This window comes from Hemibagrus wyckioides, linkage group LG27 (genome assembly GCF_019097595.1).
Source record: "Hemibagrus wyckioides isolate EC202008001 linkage group LG27, SWU_Hwy_1.0, whole genome shotgun sequence".
NCBI classification, from domain to species: domain Eukaryota; kingdom Metazoa; phylum Chordata; class Actinopteri; order Siluriformes; family Bagridae; genus Hemibagrus; species Hemibagrus wyckioides.
In genome coordinates, this window is record NC_080736.1 from 18,295,928 (window position 1) to 18,313,807 (window position 17,880).

At 39.8% G+C, this 17,880-nt stretch overlaps 2 protein-coding genes across 2 annotated transcripts; both read right to left on the reverse strand.

The window, feature by feature from the left end:
- Positions 1-2,341, reverse strand: LOC131347564 (uncharacterized). Its single transcript, XM_058381706.1, has 5 exons — positions 1,595-2,341; positions 1,147-1,485; positions 835-972; positions 326-417; positions 1-138 (listed from the first exon to the last, which is right to left on the reverse strand). The coding sequence occupies exons 1-5, from the start codon at positions 1,617-1,619 to the stop codon at positions 67-69; spliced, it is 666 nt and encodes a 221-aa protein (XP_058237689.1). The 5' UTR covers positions 1,620-2,341; the 3' UTR covers positions 1-66.
- Positions 2,342-5,225: 2,884 nt separating this feature from the next.
- LOC131347563 (uncharacterized) lies at positions 5,226-7,513 on the reverse strand. Its single transcript, XM_058381705.1, has 5 exons — positions 7,186-7,513; positions 6,734-7,084; positions 6,378-6,515; positions 5,652-5,743; positions 5,226-5,432 (listed from the first exon to the last, which is right to left on the reverse strand). Exons 1-5 carry the CDS (start codon positions 7,208-7,210, stop codon positions 5,358-5,360), a joined length of 681 nt encoding a protein of 226 aa, XP_058237688.1. The 5' UTR covers positions 7,211-7,513; the 3' UTR covers positions 5,226-5,357.
- Between the last annotated feature and the right edge of the window lie 10,367 nt (positions 7,514-17,880).

The window sequence follows — 17,880 nt, forward strand, 5'->3', positions numbered from 1 at the left end:
GCAGCTGTCTGTCTCACATGCTGCCTGAGCTGCTGCTGGTGTACAAGCTTGACCACAGCTCTGTGTTTAGGCCTCAGGGGGAAACTGTGTAAACTCTACCACAGTGAAGACGTCATTCTGCACTTGTGTGAAGCTTTTCTACAGAAGCACACAAAAGACATCAGCATGTGATCATTTGAATATTAAATGCATCAAGAGTTTAAGAATAAAACGTGCTTTGTTTTCATGCATTCATGCTAGTAAACACAACACTGAAGTGGGAGAAGTTTAAAGAGGAAGAACAGAGAGATCAGCTACTGTATTAGAGACACTAGTAGAACTTTACCTGTGGACCACTGAGCTGCTCTTCTGCACAGTTTGGAGGCTGCAGGTGGAACTTCGGGGAATTTGATCTTCCACACTGGCTCGTGATCAGGACTGAGATTAAAGCGTTTCTAATCAGTCTAAGCTGAATGGGTGAGTTCTTCAATTCAGTTCAGTTCCGATTCAGTGTTTGTTTTTAAAGAAAATTAGCTCTCAAAATTGTTTAGTATATGCTATTAAATATCCAACAAAATTCATGATTCGTAAACTTGACAAATGTATTTAAAAATATTATTATAAATGTTGTATTAATATAAAATATATTTTTAATAAATTAGATATTATTATGAAGAATGAACGTTAATAGAATACACAGTTGATTGAAATACTTGTTTAAATATAGCGCTTTATAAATTCCCTCTAGTGATAATTTTGATCAATTCTGATGACTTCAATGTCAATGAGCAGGTAAAATACAGTCATTTTAAATAAAAGTGTTTCTATGTTCAAATGTTCAATAAAAAGCTGTACCTGTGACAGAAAGCATCACAAGGCCGGCCGCTGTTCCAGAAAGGATCAAGATATTTCTCGAAAGTTCATCTTTATCAACTTTATCATCTTTATCGAGTGTCTGATTCTTCTGCTGCTTGATATCAGACTCCCGATTGTCTGGAAAAAATATTTGATAAAGATCAGATAGTTTGATACACAGAATAATTTCAGTTTATTTTTAACTGCTGATCAAATTTTTTTCTGAGATACTGAAATATGAACAGGAAATTTGTGAGACACTGAAAGAGACATGTCACATTTAATGTTGCTGTTGTTTTTTAATAACCTCACCAGCTGACCGAAGTCTGATTCCACTGCTGATGCCGGGAAGTGAAGCAGGTTGAGTTTGAATACAATAATAGACTCCTAATTCTTTAGTACTGATATTGTGTATAAATAAACTGCTGTTATACTGCACTGAGAATCTCTTCCTGAAGGTTGTGTTACTGTAATGAGCGTCCACAGTTTTACTTGAATAAGAGCGTAATATAAACACTGGAGGTTCTGACGGCTTCATCAGGAACCAGAACACATTCTTTACAGACACCTCACACTTTAGGGTCACATCTTCTCCCAAATTTACAGACTTCTCTGTGAAACATTCTGCAGCTCCACGGCACACAAGCAGATCTAGGGAAACAAAGGAGGGAAAAACAACACACCCAGATAAAGAAAATGTGTTTGGAATAAAATAAAATAATATAAAATGAAGTTACTCAGCTGGAGTAAATAAACTCACAGATGTGAAGCTGTATGATCTTCATGGTGACGCTTGAAAAAAGACTCAGCAGTCAGATGCAGAGTGAGCGGAACTGTGATCTGAGCACAACTTTTTTTTTCTTTTTTTCCGCATTTCTTCAGACATTTACTGGTGAAAAACACCCTTTGCTTTGAGCAATGAATCATGTCTAACTTGTGCTGACACTTGCTATCATAATGAGGCTCATGGTATCCTTAGTGAACCAGTACTCATGTTTTCATCCACTCTGGATAAAGGCGCCTACCAAAATTCCGTAAATGTAAATGAGGATGTTATCAATAACATTGTTACTTTTGACACTGAGGTTTTGACACTGATATCTAATTTGCTAGTGAGTCTCTAATGATACACTGTGCCATGTGACTTTTGTTTGAACCACTTGATGTTTCGGTCAACAGTCATCTGACTCGTTTGGTTTCAGAGCTGGATTCAGTGTTTTAAAAGAACCTGAACGACACCTTAGATGTGGGTTGTGTAGGAATAGGTATATGGTGGCTGTAATGATGCCCTGGAATGTGGTCAAAGAGCAGGCAAACAGACTGTAACAATATAGGCAGTCAGACAGGGCAAATAAATCCTAATTGCAAAACGGAGAATGGAAAAACCAGTAAACAAAACATTGATCAATCAGGGAACATGGCTCGGTATGTAGTAATAATACTAACCATACTTAAAGGCAAATGCTGGTGTGCATGCTGTTTAAAAGTCTCAAAATCCCGGAAGTGCCCTTGATCTAAAAACGGCTCAATATTCAGGCAAGGGTTCCCTCTGGTGGTTTGTGGAGGGAGTCTTCCCCCGCTGCCACCTTTTCTACCCCACAGTGAGCATGTGCATATGGTGCTCCCTGAGAAATTAGACTGGTTGGCAGATCACTGTTGCAGACTTTTATGCCAGTGTTATATCTCCTTCTTACATCAAATTGACTCTTACTGAGAAGAGAGTACTACATGTGTTTTTTTAATGTCTTAACTCATGGGGAGGGCATTGGACTGGGCGTTGGCCATGTCAGATAGTGATCCACAGGGTCACAGTTCCTTTGATTACTTTGCAAAGTTAATCCGGGAGGTATTTTAATATCCCACAGTGGGAAGGGACATGTCTGTTCAGCTCCTCCAACTGCGCCAGGGCTCTGATTCTGCTGCCGACTATGCAAAGCAATTCCGCACCTTAGCCAGCCAAAGTGGATGAAATGACACCTTGCTCCACACCATATTTCATCAGGGACTATGCCCAGCGCTGCAGATGGAACATGCCTGAAGAGATGCAGATATGCCATTGTTCCAATTCATTACAGTGGCAATTAGACTAGACAACATGCTGCGACAGCAGCAAAAAAGAGACATGCCTTGGACCCAAACCCAGGGGAGTATCTAGGGGAGTTCCTTCATGCCAGAGAGAGCACCACTGAGCAGCTACACAGGACCAGGGTATCTAAAGAAGAGCATCAACGCTGCCTTTGCCTTCAGCTGTATTTTTACTGTGGCCATTTTGGACACCGCTGCACAAAATGACCATATATATATATATATATATATATACACTATATTGCCAAAAGTATTCGCTCACCTGCCTTGACTCACATATGAACTTAAGTGACATCCCATTCCTAATCCATAGGGTTCAATATGACGTCGGTCCACCCTTTGCAGCTATAACAGCTTCAACTCTTCTGGGAAGGCTGTCCACAAGGTTTAGGAGTGTGTTTATGGGAATTTTTGACCATTCTTCCAGAAGCGCATTTGTGAGGTCACACACTGATGTTGGACGAGAAGGCCTGGCTCTCAGTCTCCGCTCTAATTCATCCCAAAGGTGTTCTATGGGGTTGAGGTCAGGACTCTGTGCAGGCCAGTCAAGTTCCTCCACACCAGACTCTGTCATCCATGTCTTTATGGACCTTGCTTTGGTCACTGGTGCACAGTCATGTTGGAAGAGGAAGGGGCCAGCTCCAAACTGTTCCCACAAAGTTGGGAGCATGGAATTGTCCAAAATGTCTTGGTATGCTGAAGCATTCAGAGTTCCTTTCACTGGAACTAAGGGGCCAAGCCCAGCTCCTGAAAAACAACCCCACACCATAATCCCCCCTCCACCAAACACTTACACTTGGCACAGTGCAGTCAGACAAGTACCGTTCTCCTGGCAACCACCAAACCCAGACTCGTCCATCAGATTGCCAGATGGAGAAGCGCGATTCGTCACTCCAGAGAACGCGTCTCCACTGCTCTAGAGTCCAGTGGCGGCGTGCTTTACACCACTGCATCCGACGCTTTGCATTGCACTTGGTGATGTATGGCTTGGATGCAGCTGCTCGGCCATGGAAACCCATTCCATGAAGCTCTCTGCGCACTGTTCTTGAGCTCATCTGAAGGCCACATGAAGTTTGGAGGTCTGTAGCGATCGACTCTTCAGAAAGTTGGCGACCTCTTCGCACTATGCGCGTCAGCATCCGCTGACCCCGCTCCGTCAGTTTACGTGGCCTACCACTTCGTGGCTGAGTTGCTGTCGTTCCCAAACACTTCCAGGTTCTTATAATACAGCTGACAGTTGACTGTGGAATATTTAGGAGCGAGGAAATTTCACGACTGGATTTGTTGCACAGGTGGCATCCTATCACAGTTCCACGCTGGAATTCACTGAGCTCCTGAGAGCGACCCATTCTTTCACAAATGTTTGTAAAAACAGTCTGCAGGCCTAGGTGCTTGATTTTATACACCTGTGGCCATGGAAGTGATTGGAACACCTGATTCTGATTATTTGGATGGGTGAGCGAATACTTTTGGCAATATAGTGTATATATGTAGTATCAATATAGCAGTAATATTATAAATAATGAAAAATAAAATAAAAATAGTAACAAAATAGTAATATAATATATAATGTATACAAATATAAAACTGCTTTATAAAAACTAAATATAAAAAACAAATATAAAAACAAAAATATAATACACTAATATAATACAGTACAATATAGTATATATATAGTATATGTGAAAAATAAATCAACATATAAATAAATATATATGTGTAGACTCTAATATATAGAAGATACGGTATATGCCTATATGTAGATAAAATGGTCAACTTTGAAATGGTGTAGCAAATGAATACAGTATGTACAGTGTGCATATTTAAGATAAATATATAAATATATATGTAGATGTCTATAGGCAAGTATAAATGTCCAGTTGAACAGGGCGGTGCAGTGTGCACACAAAAGCACCCACACAAAAGCAAAACAACCCAAAATAAGCGCATGCACAAAAAAAGAAAGTACATATATATATATATATATATATATACACAAAACAAAACACCATGCAACACAACCAACTCTCTCCTTATCACAAGACTATGAGAAATTTTGTAAGGTCAACAGAAAACCCTCTGGATTTATTGTCTAATGTATCCCAATGATTATTATGACTATAATCTTTAAATTCACTTCACTTTCTGTGTGTGTTAATTCATTATCTTTGAGGTAGACAATTCAAGCAGAGCCCTTTTCCTGAAATAAACGTTTTATTTATTATTACATTTGTAAAAAGTAACAAAAAGACATTAATACCAACTTCCATACTAATGTCTTACAAAGTGAATGTACTCGATCTGAGCGAATATTCAGTTTGAGTTTAGTTTCAGTAAAAGAGCACATCAGAGGCAATTTTATCACAAAAGACAAGCACATAATGCACACATGCTGCCTGAGCTGCAGTTGGTGTGCAGACTTGACCACAGCCCTTTGTTTAGGCCTCAGGGGGAAACTGTGTAAACTCTACCACAGTGAAGATGACGTCCTTCTGCATTTGTGTGAAGCTTTTCTACAGAAGCACACAAAAGACATCAGCATGTGATCATTTGGAGAGTAAATGCAGCAAGAGTTATAGAACTTTAAATAAAGTAAATGCATAAAGATATAAAGAATAAAACATGCTTTTTTATCTATTTATGCTAGTAAACACAACACTAAAGTGGGAGAAGTTTAAAGAGGAAGAACAGAGAGATCAGCTACTGTATTAGAGACACTAGTAGAACTTTACCTGTGGACCACTGAGCTGCTCTTCTACACAGTTTGGAGGCTGCAGGTGGAACTTGAGGGAATTTGATCTTCCACACTGGCTCCTGAACAGGACTGAGATTAAAGCGTTTCTAATCAGTCTATGCTGAATGGGTGAGTTCTTCAATTCAGTTCATAAAACTATTAAACCACATCAGACCACAACACAGTCATATTGTTTAAATACTTTTCCAAGAATAATCCATATAATTCAAGATATAATTCACAGTGTTTCCGAACCCAAAAAGAAGCATACGCCATGATTTACAACAAATATTTTCAGAAAGAACACAAAGCTTTTTCTTTCTTTCTTTTTTAATTATTCTTTTTTGGTTGTTTTTAAAGAAAATTAGCTCTGAAAACAGTTTAGTCAATGTTATTAAAAATCCAACTAAATTTATGGTTCATAAACTAAATAAATGGATTTAAAAATATTATTACTGATCAGAAAAAAATAGCCACATTATAATATTATAATAATTTATTAATAAATATTTATTTAAAAAATAAATATTGTACTAATATAGACTATTAATAATTTATATTTTATTATCAAGAATGAATGTTAATAAAATACACATTTGATTAAAATTATTTTTAAATCTTTATAAAATTTCCTCCAGTGAACATTTTGATCAACTCTGATGATTTCAGTGTCTTAGAGCAGGTAAAATACATGTTTGTTCAAATGTTCAATAAAAAGCTGTACCTGTGACAGAAAGCATCACAAGGCCGGCCGCTGTTCCAGAAACGATCACGATATTTCTCCAAAGTTCATCTTTATCAACTTCATCATCTTTATCGAGTGTCTGATTCTTCTGCTGCTTGATACCAGACTCCCGATTGTCTGGAAAAAATATTTGATGAAGATCAGATAGTTTGATACACAGAATAATTTCAGCAAAGTTTATTTTTAAAAAACAAAACGCTGGAAGAAATTTTCTGTGAGACAATGAAATACATATGAACAGGATAATTAGTGTAAAAAACAAACAAGCAAACAAAACATAACACTACTAATTAAATTAGATGTCAGATTTAATGTTTTCTTAAAAATAAACTCACCAGTTGTCTGATTCTGGATGTAAAGTCTGATTCCACTGCTGATGCCGGGAAGTGAAGCAGGTTGAGTTTGAATACAATAATAGACTCCTAATTCTTTAGTACTGATATTGTGTATAAATAAACTGCTGTTATACTGCACTGAGAATCTCTTCCTGAAGGTTGGGTTACTGTAATGAGCGTCCACAGTTTTACTTGAATAAGAGCGTAATATAAACACTGGAGGTTCTGACGGCTTCATCAGGAACCAGAACACATCTTTAACAGACACCTCACACTTTAGGGTCACATCTTCTCCCAAATTTACAGACTTCTCTGTGAAACATTCTGCAGCTCCACAGCACACAAGTAGATCTAGGAAAGGAGGGAAAAAACAACACACATATAAACAGGGTGTTTGGAATAAAATAAAATAATTTAATATGAAGTTAGTCAGCTGGAGTAAATAAACTCACAGATGTGAAGCTGTATGATCTTCATGGTGACGCTTGAAAAAAGACTCAGCAGTCAGATGCAGAGTGAGCGGAACTGTGATCTGACCACAACTTTTTTTCATTTCTTCCATACCAGATGTTTACTTGTGAGACTAAAAATAAACAGCTGTGCTTTAAGTTTTGAACCATTTGATTTGATTGAACATTTAATGTCATTTGCTGACATCATCCGTAATGAAGACATTATCAATAATAATCTTACTTTTGACACTGAGGTTTTCACACCTGTGTTGAATTTGTTAGTGAGTTTTTAATGATACACTGTGCCATGTGACTTTTGTTTGAACTACTTGGCACTTCAGCAAAAGTCATTCATCTTACTGGTTTGGTTTCAGAGCTAGATTTAGTCTTAAGGAAAATGGGAAAACCAGTAAACAAAACACTGGTCAAGCAGGGAACACAACTCAGCACGTAGGAATAATACTAACAATACGTTGTGGCAAATGCTGGTGTGCATGCTATTTAAATGTTCTAAAATCCGGAAGTGCTCTTGACCTGGAAGTGGTTCAATATTCAGGTGAGGGTTACCTCTGGTGGTTTGTGGGGGAGCTGCAAGAGAAGATGTTAAAGAGCCCCCAGTGTTCTCTGGCAGGGTCAGCAGTAGGGTCCAGGTGCAGGTTTGTCGGGATGTGTGTGGTGAAACTTGTTGATGAGGGAAGGGTCCAGGATGTCATGGGCATTGATCCAGGATTGCTCCTTTGGACCTTATCCTTCCCAGTCCATGAGTTGACCCCAGCAGCATCAGGAATCAAGGAGTGAGTGCACAAGGTAGGCTGGAAATCTCTCTATTTCCAGGGTGGGAGGCAGTTCTGCTCCAGTGGGTTCTCGATGGTTTTGAGCAGGCTTGAGGAGTGACACATGAAAAGGTGGGGAGATATGATATGAGGATGGGAGCTGAAGGCAGTATGACACTGGGTTGACTTGTTTTAGGATCTTGTTTTAGCTTGAGGTTCAGATTTTTTGTTGAGAGCTATACCCTTTGGTCGACTTGGAATGGGGGATGAGGGCGGGGGATGAGGTTGGCGAGAATACAGCAGCTTTACTGTTTTCCTTTCTAGGTCAGTAGGTCATGGTATACTTGAACAACATGAAGAAGAGGGCCCACCTGGCTTGATGAGGGTTGAGCTGTTCAAGATTCCTGTGGTTTGTGATTACTTGGAAACAGTCTGGTGATGCTAAGGAACTGTAGTTCCTAATGAAGCACCTGTAGAAATTGGTACACTCCAGAAAGCATTGAAACTTCTTCACATTAATGGGTAGGGCCACTCTGACACAGCTTAAATTTTCTTAGGATCCATCTCCACCAGATTGTGTGCTTGGTGATCAACTGAGCTGCCATTAGTCATCTACTAAGGAACTGGAATCTGAATTGTCCTTATTTAAACTGCTGTAATTTTTTCACAAGAGTCCTGAAGTTCTGCTTCAAGCAGAACCAACAGGGAGTTCGTCCTCCCCCTCTGCTACCATTTTCTCTAGCCAGCAGTGAGCCTGTGCATATGGGGCTTCCTGAGAAATTTGACGGGTTGGCAGATCGCTGTCACGGGGTTTTACGTCAGTGTGATTTCTTTTTCTTACATCTACTGATGATTTTTTGCAGTTTTTACTGAGTACCGGGAGTGCTTTTTTAATGTCTTTACTCAAGAGGAGGGCATTGGACTGGGCATCAGACATGTGGGATAGTGATCCACAGGTTCACAGTTCTTTTTCTTACTTTGCACAATTAATCCAGGAGGTATTATAATATCTCCTGGGGGAAGGGGTGGGCATGTCCGTTCAGCTCCTCCAGATGTTCCAGGGCTCAGATTCTGCTGCCGACTACACAGTGAAATTCCGCACGTTAGCCAGCCAGAATGGATGGAATAACACCTTGCTCCGAACCATATTTTGTCAGGGAAATTGTCCCAATTCAGTACGCTGGCCATTAGACTAGACAACATGCTGTGACAGCAACAAACAAGAGGCATGCCTCGGACCCAAACCCAGTATCCAGGGGAGTTCCTTCATAGGAGTGAGAGTGCCGCTGAGCCTTAACACCAAGGCAGGACCAGGGTCTCCCAAAGAGCGTCAATGCTGTCTACACCTTCAGCTGTTTTTTACTGCAACCAATCTGGACACTACTGTGCAGCATGGCCAGAGAAATCCATGTTCCAAGCACCTAAGGTTGGCTAGACTTCTTTTCAATCATGTCTCTTCATTCCTGTCCAAGTGCAATATGCCCATGAGGTTCGTTGACTTTTAGGCCTAGTGGAGTCCAGAGCCCCAGTGTATCTGATTGTTCAACATGCCATCAAGTAGCTGTGGCTACCCAAAAGACCATGCACCACCCCCTCTATGTCACGGCTGTTGACAGTCACGTTATTGGATCAGGCTACATCACACATCAAACTGACCCCATCACTCTTAGTATTGAATTATTTCACATCAATAATCTGGCATTCAATATTTTCTTCTCTCACTCCAAACTGATTATCCTGAGGTTCCCCTGGCTCTATCTCTACAACCCTCAATTATCCTGGCAAAGTATTGAACTCATTCGATAGTCTCCATTCTGCTAAGACAACTGTCTCCAGCACCATGTGACACACCATTGTCTGAAGATCACTGAGAACCATGCGCCAATCTACACTGAACAAAATTATAAACGCAACACTTTTGTTTTTGCCCCCATTTTTCATGAGCTGAACTCAACGATCTAAGACTTTTGCTATGTACACAAAAGGCCTATTTCTCTCAAATATTGTTCACAAATCTGTCTAAACCTGTGTTAGTGAGCACTTCTCCTTTGCCGAGGAAATCCATCCACCTCACAGGTGTGGCATATCAAGATGCTGATTAGACAGCATGATTATTGCACAGGTGTACCTTGGGCTGGCCGCAATAAAAGGCCACTCTAAAATGTGCAGTTTTATCACACAGCACAATGCCACAGATGTCGCAAGTTTTGAGGGAGCGTGCAATTGGCATGATAACTGCAGGAATGTCCACCAGAGCTGTTGCCCATGAATTGAATGTTCATTTCTCTACCATAAGCCATCTCCAAAGGCGTTTCAGAGGATTTGGCAGTACATCCAACCGGCCTCACAACCGCAGACCATGTGTAACCACACCAGCCCAGGACCTCCACATCCGGCATCTTCACCTCCAAGATCGTCTGAGACCATCCATGGAATTTCAATTTGGAATTTCATGAGAAATTGGGGCAAAAACAAAAGTGTTGCGTTCATAATTTTGTTCAGTGTATATACCTGTGGAATGCAAAGATCTAGCAGCAGTTTTCAACAAGGAATGGTCCACTAAGTTTCCTCCCAATTGTCCTTGTGGACTGCTCCACTGAACTACTGCCAAATACAGTGCCCCCCAAATGTCACATGTATCCTCTCTCAGCACCAGAAAGCCAAGCCATGAAGGACTACATAGAGTCCCTCCACAACTCATGCTGCTGCAGTCTTCTTCTTTGTCGATAAAAATGATGGCGACCTACGGCCCTGCATTGATTATTGCAGACTTAATACCATCACCATACGCTACCCTTACCCCCTTCCATTAGTGCCATCATCCTTAGAAAGCATGGAGTTAAGCATTTTCACCAAATTAGACTTGCGATGTGCCTATAACCTTAACTGGATTAAGTAAGAAGACAAATAGAAGGCTACCTTCCACACCACAAGGGGGCACCTGACCAGTGCACCCACCATGTTCCAAGCATTTATAAATGAAGTGTTCAACGACCTAGTGAACCGTTTGGCAACTGGAATACTCTGCCAACCAGGAGAAGCATATCCACCATGTCTGCACAGTACTCACATGCCTCATGCAGCATCACCTATAAGTGAAAGTAGAAAAATGTGTTTCACAAGAATACTGAATCTTTCTTAGGATATATCATTAGCCAACGAGGGGTGAAATATTCTGTAATGACGCCCCAGACAGAGAAGATTGAGGATCTATAAGTACAGTTTAATGAACACATTCAGAATAACCAAAACATAATCCAATACAATGTGGTCAAAGAGCAGGCAAACAGATGGTAACAATACAGGCATCCAGAGAGGACAAACAAATCCAAATAGCAAAAAAGAGAATCAAAAAACCCGTAAACAAAACACTGGTCATACACAACAAACTGAAAGATGAGAAAGCATGGATCATGTCTTGGTTGAATATAGCAGCAGAAGTAACAGAAGTAATTAAGTTAAAACAGATACATTTAATTAAAGTGACCTGTGTATTTAAATAATCAAAAGTTAACAGTTATAAATATTTAAGTGATGTGTACATATAAACAAGATCAATGTAAAAGTGAAGTGTGCATGTAAACAAGACAAATTATGTGCGTGTGTGTCCAGCTCAGTTCAGTTCTTTGTTGAGACCAGCTCTCTGTTGTGTGTGTGTGCGTGTACAACACCGTATCCAGCGCAGTTCAGTTCTCTGTTGAGAACAGTTCTCAGTTTGTGTGTGTGTGTGTGTGTGTGTTTGTGCGTGTCCGCGTCTGTGTCCAACTCAGTTCTCTGTTGAGATACCTGATTGCCTGAGGGAAGAAGCTGTTCAACAGTCTGGTTGTGCGGGTCTGAATGCTTCGGTACCTCTTTCCAGATGGCAGGAGGGGGAAGAGTGTGTGTGAGGGGTGTGTGGGGTCGTCCACAATGCTGTTAGCTTTGCGGATGCAGCGTGTGGAGTAAATGTCCATAACAGAGGGATGAGAGACTCTGATGATCTTTTCAGCTGTCCTCACTATCCACTGCAGGGTCTTGCGATCCAAGACGGTGCAATTCCCAAACCAGCCAGTGATGCAGCTGCTCAGCATGCTCTCGATGGTCCCTCTGTAGAAGGTAGTCAAGATGGGAGGTGGAAGATGAGCCTTCCTCAGCCTTCGCAGGAAGTAGAGACGCTGCTGGGCTTTCCTGGTGATGGAGCTGGAGTGACTAGGTGAGGTCCTCTGCCAGGTGAGCACCAAGAAATTTGGTGGTCTTGACAAACTCCATGTTCATCATGAAGATCATGAATCATGAAGTGTGGTCATTCTGTTTTCTCCTGAAGTCAACAACCATCTCTTTCGTTTTCTCCACATTCAGAGACAGGTTGTTGGCTTTACACCAGGCTGTTAGACTGCACCTCTTCTCTGTACGCTGACTCATCGTTCAGTTTGGCCCGTGCTGTTCTTAGGGCATCCTTGTCTCCAGCTCTGAAGGCAGAGTCTCTGGATTTTAGCAGTGCACACACCTTTGCGGTCATCCCTGGCTTCTGGTTTGAGCGTGTGGTGATGGACTTGGAGACAGTCACGTCATCAATGCACTTTCCAATGTAGCTGGTCACTGATGACGAAGTCTGTGGTATCGGTGTTGGTTGCAGCCTCCCTGAGCATGTCCCAGTCAGTGCACTCAAAACAGTCCTGAAGAACAGAGATGGCTCCTACTGGCCAGGTCCTAACCTGTTTCAGAACTGGTTTGGTGCATCTGACGAGTGGTCTGTATGCTGGAATCAGCATAACAGAGATGTGGTCTGAGTAGCCGAGGTGGGGGTGGGGCTCTGGACAATACGCGTGTAATGTTTGTGTAAACAAGATCCAGCATGTTCGCCCCTCTTGTCACAAAGTCCACATGCTGATGGAATTTAGGGAGAACACTTTTGAGATTTCCATGTTTGAAATCTCCGGAGATAATAAACAGTCCGTTGGGGTGAGCATTCTGCAGCTCGCTAATTGCTCCGTACAGCTCACATAGAGCCTCCTTAGCATTAGCGCTGGGGGGGAATGTACACTCCGAAAATGAATACGGTGGTGAATTCCCAGGGTAAATAAAACTGTCTGCATCTGTCTGTCACTGAACCACATCTCCGTGAAAACAAAGACGCAGCAGTCTCTAAACTCTCACCGTGTTGTTTGCTGGAGTCGGATGTAGTCCATTTTATTATCCATGGAGCAGACATTTGATAGCAGTATGGAGGGGAGTGCCGGCCGTCTAGGGTTTGTTTTTAGCCTAGCACGGACACCCGCCCTATTTCCGTGCTTCCGCTTCCCCGCGCACCGCTTCCATTGACTCCTCTCCCGGTCACTGGCATCAGGCAACGCCGAGTGCTTGGGGCCTGGTGTCCGCAGCAAGCCGAGATTGCGAAGCTTTTTCTGTAGGTCGTCATGCATGTTGGCTGGTGCACGATTCCCGCATTTTATTTATTGTTACAGTTTTTAAAAGCAGCAAAGGACACTAAAACCATATTCCAGACTAATGTCTTACAATGTGAATGTACTACATCTGAGCGAATATTTAGTTTAAGATTAATTTGAGTAAAAGAGAACATCAGAGGCAATTTTATCACAAAAGCCAAGCACATAAACAGCAGCTGTTTGTCTCACATGCTGCCTGATCTGCCATTGGTGTGCAGACTTGACCACATCCCTTTGTTTAGGCCTCAGGGGGAAACTGTGTAAACTCTACCACAGTGAAGATGACGTCATTCTGCACTTCTGGGAAGCTTCTCTACAGAAGCACACAAAAGACATCAGCATGTGATCATTTGGAGAGTAAATGCAGCAACAGTTATAGAACTTTACCTGTGGACCACTGAGCTGCTCTTCTACACAGTTTGGAGGCTGCAGGTGGAACTTCGGGGAATTTGATCTTCCACACTGGCTCGTGATCAGGACTGAGATTAAAGCGTTTCTAATCAGTCTAAACTGAATGGGTGAGTTCTTCAATTCAGTTCATAAATTAAATTAAACAACATCAGACCATAGCATAATCATAATGTTTAAATAATTTTCCAAAAAAATTAATTTTAATGTATTTAATAACACTTTCAGGAGGAAGACAAAACATTTTATTATTATTTTTATTTATTTATTTATTATTGAATTTTAAAGAAAATAAAGATTCAGACTGGTTCAGTAAATGCTATTAAAATTGAACAAGATTTAGGATTCATAAACTTGTGCAATTTATTTATCAATATTCTTAATGCTTAGAATAAATGTAAATTTATATTATTTATATTTCAATAATATCAGCAATATTACAACACTATAAACAAGGCACTATTATATTATTAGAACTAATATTATAGCAATATATAAATGAATATTTATTAGTATTTATTCATTACACTAATGTATACTATTATTATTAATTTATATATTATTATTATTATTATTATTATTATTATTATTATTATTATTATTATTATTATTATTATTATTGATCAAGAATGAATGTTAATAAAATACACAGTTGATTGAAATACTTGTTTAAATATAGCGCTTTATAAATTTCCTCTAGTGATAATTTTGATCAATTCTGATGACTTCAATGTCAATGAGCAGGTAAAATACAGTCATTTTAAATAAAAGTGTTTCTATGTTCAAATGTTCAATAAAAAGCTGTACCTGTGACAGAAAGCATCACAAGGCCGGCCGCTGGCCCGGATACGATCACGATATTTCTCCAAAGTTCAACTTTATCATCTTCATCATCTTTATCGAGTGTCTGATTCTTCTGCTGCTTGATATCAGACTCCCGATTGTCTGGAAAAAATATTTGATGAAGATCAGATAGTTTGATACACAGAATAATTTCAGCAAAGTTTATTTTTAAAAAAAAACAAAACGCTGGAAGAAATTTTTTCTGAGACAATGAAATACATATGAACAGGATAATTAGTGTGAAAAACAAACCAGAAAACGAAACAAAAAAACACTGCTAATTAAATAACGTCATATTTAATGTTTTTTTTTTTTATAAACTCACCAGCTGTCTGATTCTGGATGTAAAGTCTGATTCCACTGCTGATGCCGGGAAGTGAAGCAGGTTGAGTTTGAATACAATAATAGACTCCTAATTCTTTAGTACTGATATTGTGTATAAATAAACTGCTGTTATACTACACTGAGAATCTCTTCCTGAAGGTTGTGTTACTGTAATGAGCGTCCACAGTTTTACTTGAATAAGAGCGTAATATAAACACTGGAGGTTCTGACGGCTTCATCAGGAACCAGAACACATCTTTAACAGACACCTCACACTTTAGGGTCACATCTTCTCCCAAATTTACAGACTTCTCTGTGAAACGTTCTGCAGCTCCACGGCACACAAGCAGATCTAGGGAAACAAAGGAGGGAAAAACAACACACCCAGATAAAGTCAAAGGTGTTTGGAATAAAATAAAATAATTTAATATGAAGTTAGTCAGCGGAACTGTGATCTGACCACAACTTTGTATTTTGTTCATTTTTCCGAACTTGTTTCAACCAGAGGTTTACTGGTGAAAAAGAAGGTGAAAAAAAAAGCCCTTGGCTTTGAGCTTACAATCATGTCTTACTTGAGCTGACACTTGCTGACATTATACTTCATGCTTGTGGTTAGCAAGCACTCTGTCACAGCCGTGGTCATCTGACCCTGTAGACCAGCACCACCAGAATATGAGTTACTGATATTTACACTGGAGTGGATCAACATTCTCTTTCATAGTGTCAAACACCACACACACACACACACACACACACACACATTGAATACTAGTCCCTCAGCTCCTCTAGTGGTAACAAAGTGTTATAACATAAGATGAACTGAGCTCGAATTTATAAATGTCATCCCGGTGGCTACTGAAGGTTGCTGCAGGTGAAGGCAGAAAGAGCCAACATCAGGCTATGAGACATTTTGTGAGGTCCACAGAAAACCCTCTGAATATATATAGCCTCATGAAGCCCAATGATTTTTATCATTATTATTTTAAAGTTCATAAGACTTCTAAATTAAAGGCTTGACCACAGCCCTGTGTTTAGGCCTCAGGGGAAGCTGTGTAAACTCTACCACAGTGAAGGTGATGTCGTTCTGTACTTGTGTGAAGCTTTTCAACAAAAGCACACAAAAGACATCAGCATGTGATCATTTGGATAGTGAATGTATCAAGAGCAATAAAACGTGCAGTACTTTTTTTTTTTTTTTTTTTAACAAACTTTCTAGTGAGTTTCTAATGATACACTGCACCATGTGGTTTGTTTAAAACCACTCTGTGTTTCAGTCAACAGTCAATCCTCTGACTGGTTTGGTTTCAGAGCTAGATTCAGTGTTTTAAAAGAACCTGAAATGACACCTTAATTGTGGGTTGTGTAGGAATAGGTATATGGTATTTTATAGAGCATTATTATGGACTGTTTACTGATGGGGTCTTTCAAAAATGTTAAAAATGTATAGCTAGTGTATGTAACACCTTCACATGATCCTTAAGAATGCTTTACAGGGTCACCGCTTGCTCTGTTCACGTAATATAAAAGGCCATCTCAGCTGAGGTCTGTGACAAAACTAAGCACAGATGAAAATATTTTATTTCTTAATAAGATTGCTTGAATTGTCGTCATCACAGCGGCAGAAGCACGTCGTTTCTACTGTATCTTAAGCACGTGCTCCTTCCTCTACACAATTACATTTCCTCACACAATATGACAAGCAGCTTCAGTTGATTAGCCTGCTAGTGCTAATTTACATGCTACTCATTTGGAGATTCACTAAAACTGAACACGTAGACAAATAGCGTCTAAATTCACAACCACAACAATCCAGCCAGCTTAGATGGACGATGCAAGATGGCGGTGTGCTGGGAAGCAGCAGATCCAGATCTCACAAACTGAGGATTTATATCACCTGTGCAGAAATTTTTCACAAACATAACAGGGCACTATATTTCACAAGCAGGTGTTTTCCAGGAATTGACATTTTTTGGTACAGGTATAGTCTAGAACAGGGGTGTCCAATCTTATCCACAAAGGGCCAGTGTGGGTGCAGGTTTTCATTCCAACCAAGCAGAAGCTACACCTGATTCCAGGCTTCTACTCAGTTTGGAATGAAAACCTGCACCCACACCGGCCCTTTGCGGATAAGTTTGGACACCCCTGGTCTAGAATATCTATTTCGTACACGTTCACACAAGCTTGCTGTTTATAGTTATTTCACTCATATACAGTCACAAACAATCAAAAGACTCAAAATCTTAGTAAAAAACAAAAAGACAAACAAACATAAAGAGGTTTGCTGTGCAGTCTGTGATATGTTCTGAAAAAAAAAAAATTGTATAATGAATATTTCTAGAAAATGTTTAAATAACATTCTGTTTCTATATAATAAAGGAGAAAACTAAGTTTGGATTGTGTTGTGCTTTATTTATTCATCTAGATTTGTGTAGCTTCGTCCAGGGATGGTTAGTTTGGAATTATAGAATACATTCAGTTTATATGACAATCTAAACACGAATGGTGCGGAATATGAATATAAATAAATCATTAATTTTTAAACTTTTTTTTTTAAAAAAGTTGATCAAAGTGTAAAATATAACACAAAGGGTCAAGTGTTGTTGTTGCAGTACCGCATTTCAACACAAGATGGCGGAAGCACTCCCCTGCGGCAGCAACAAACGCTATGTTGGGCTATTCTAATCTAGCCATACCAGTCGTATTGTCCTTAATTAGTCCAATGTTTGCTCCCTGGACAACAAACTAAACTGTATTACTTTGCAATGAAACACACAAGGAGAAATTAGGAACTATTGTTTTTACAGAAATGTGGCTCAACAACAGCTAACACAAGTTCTAGTGTGTAAGAAAGCTAGTCCAATACAAGCCAGTCTATGATTTCTTACAGTAAAATGCTTGGTAACAGCTTCAATTTAATTTCA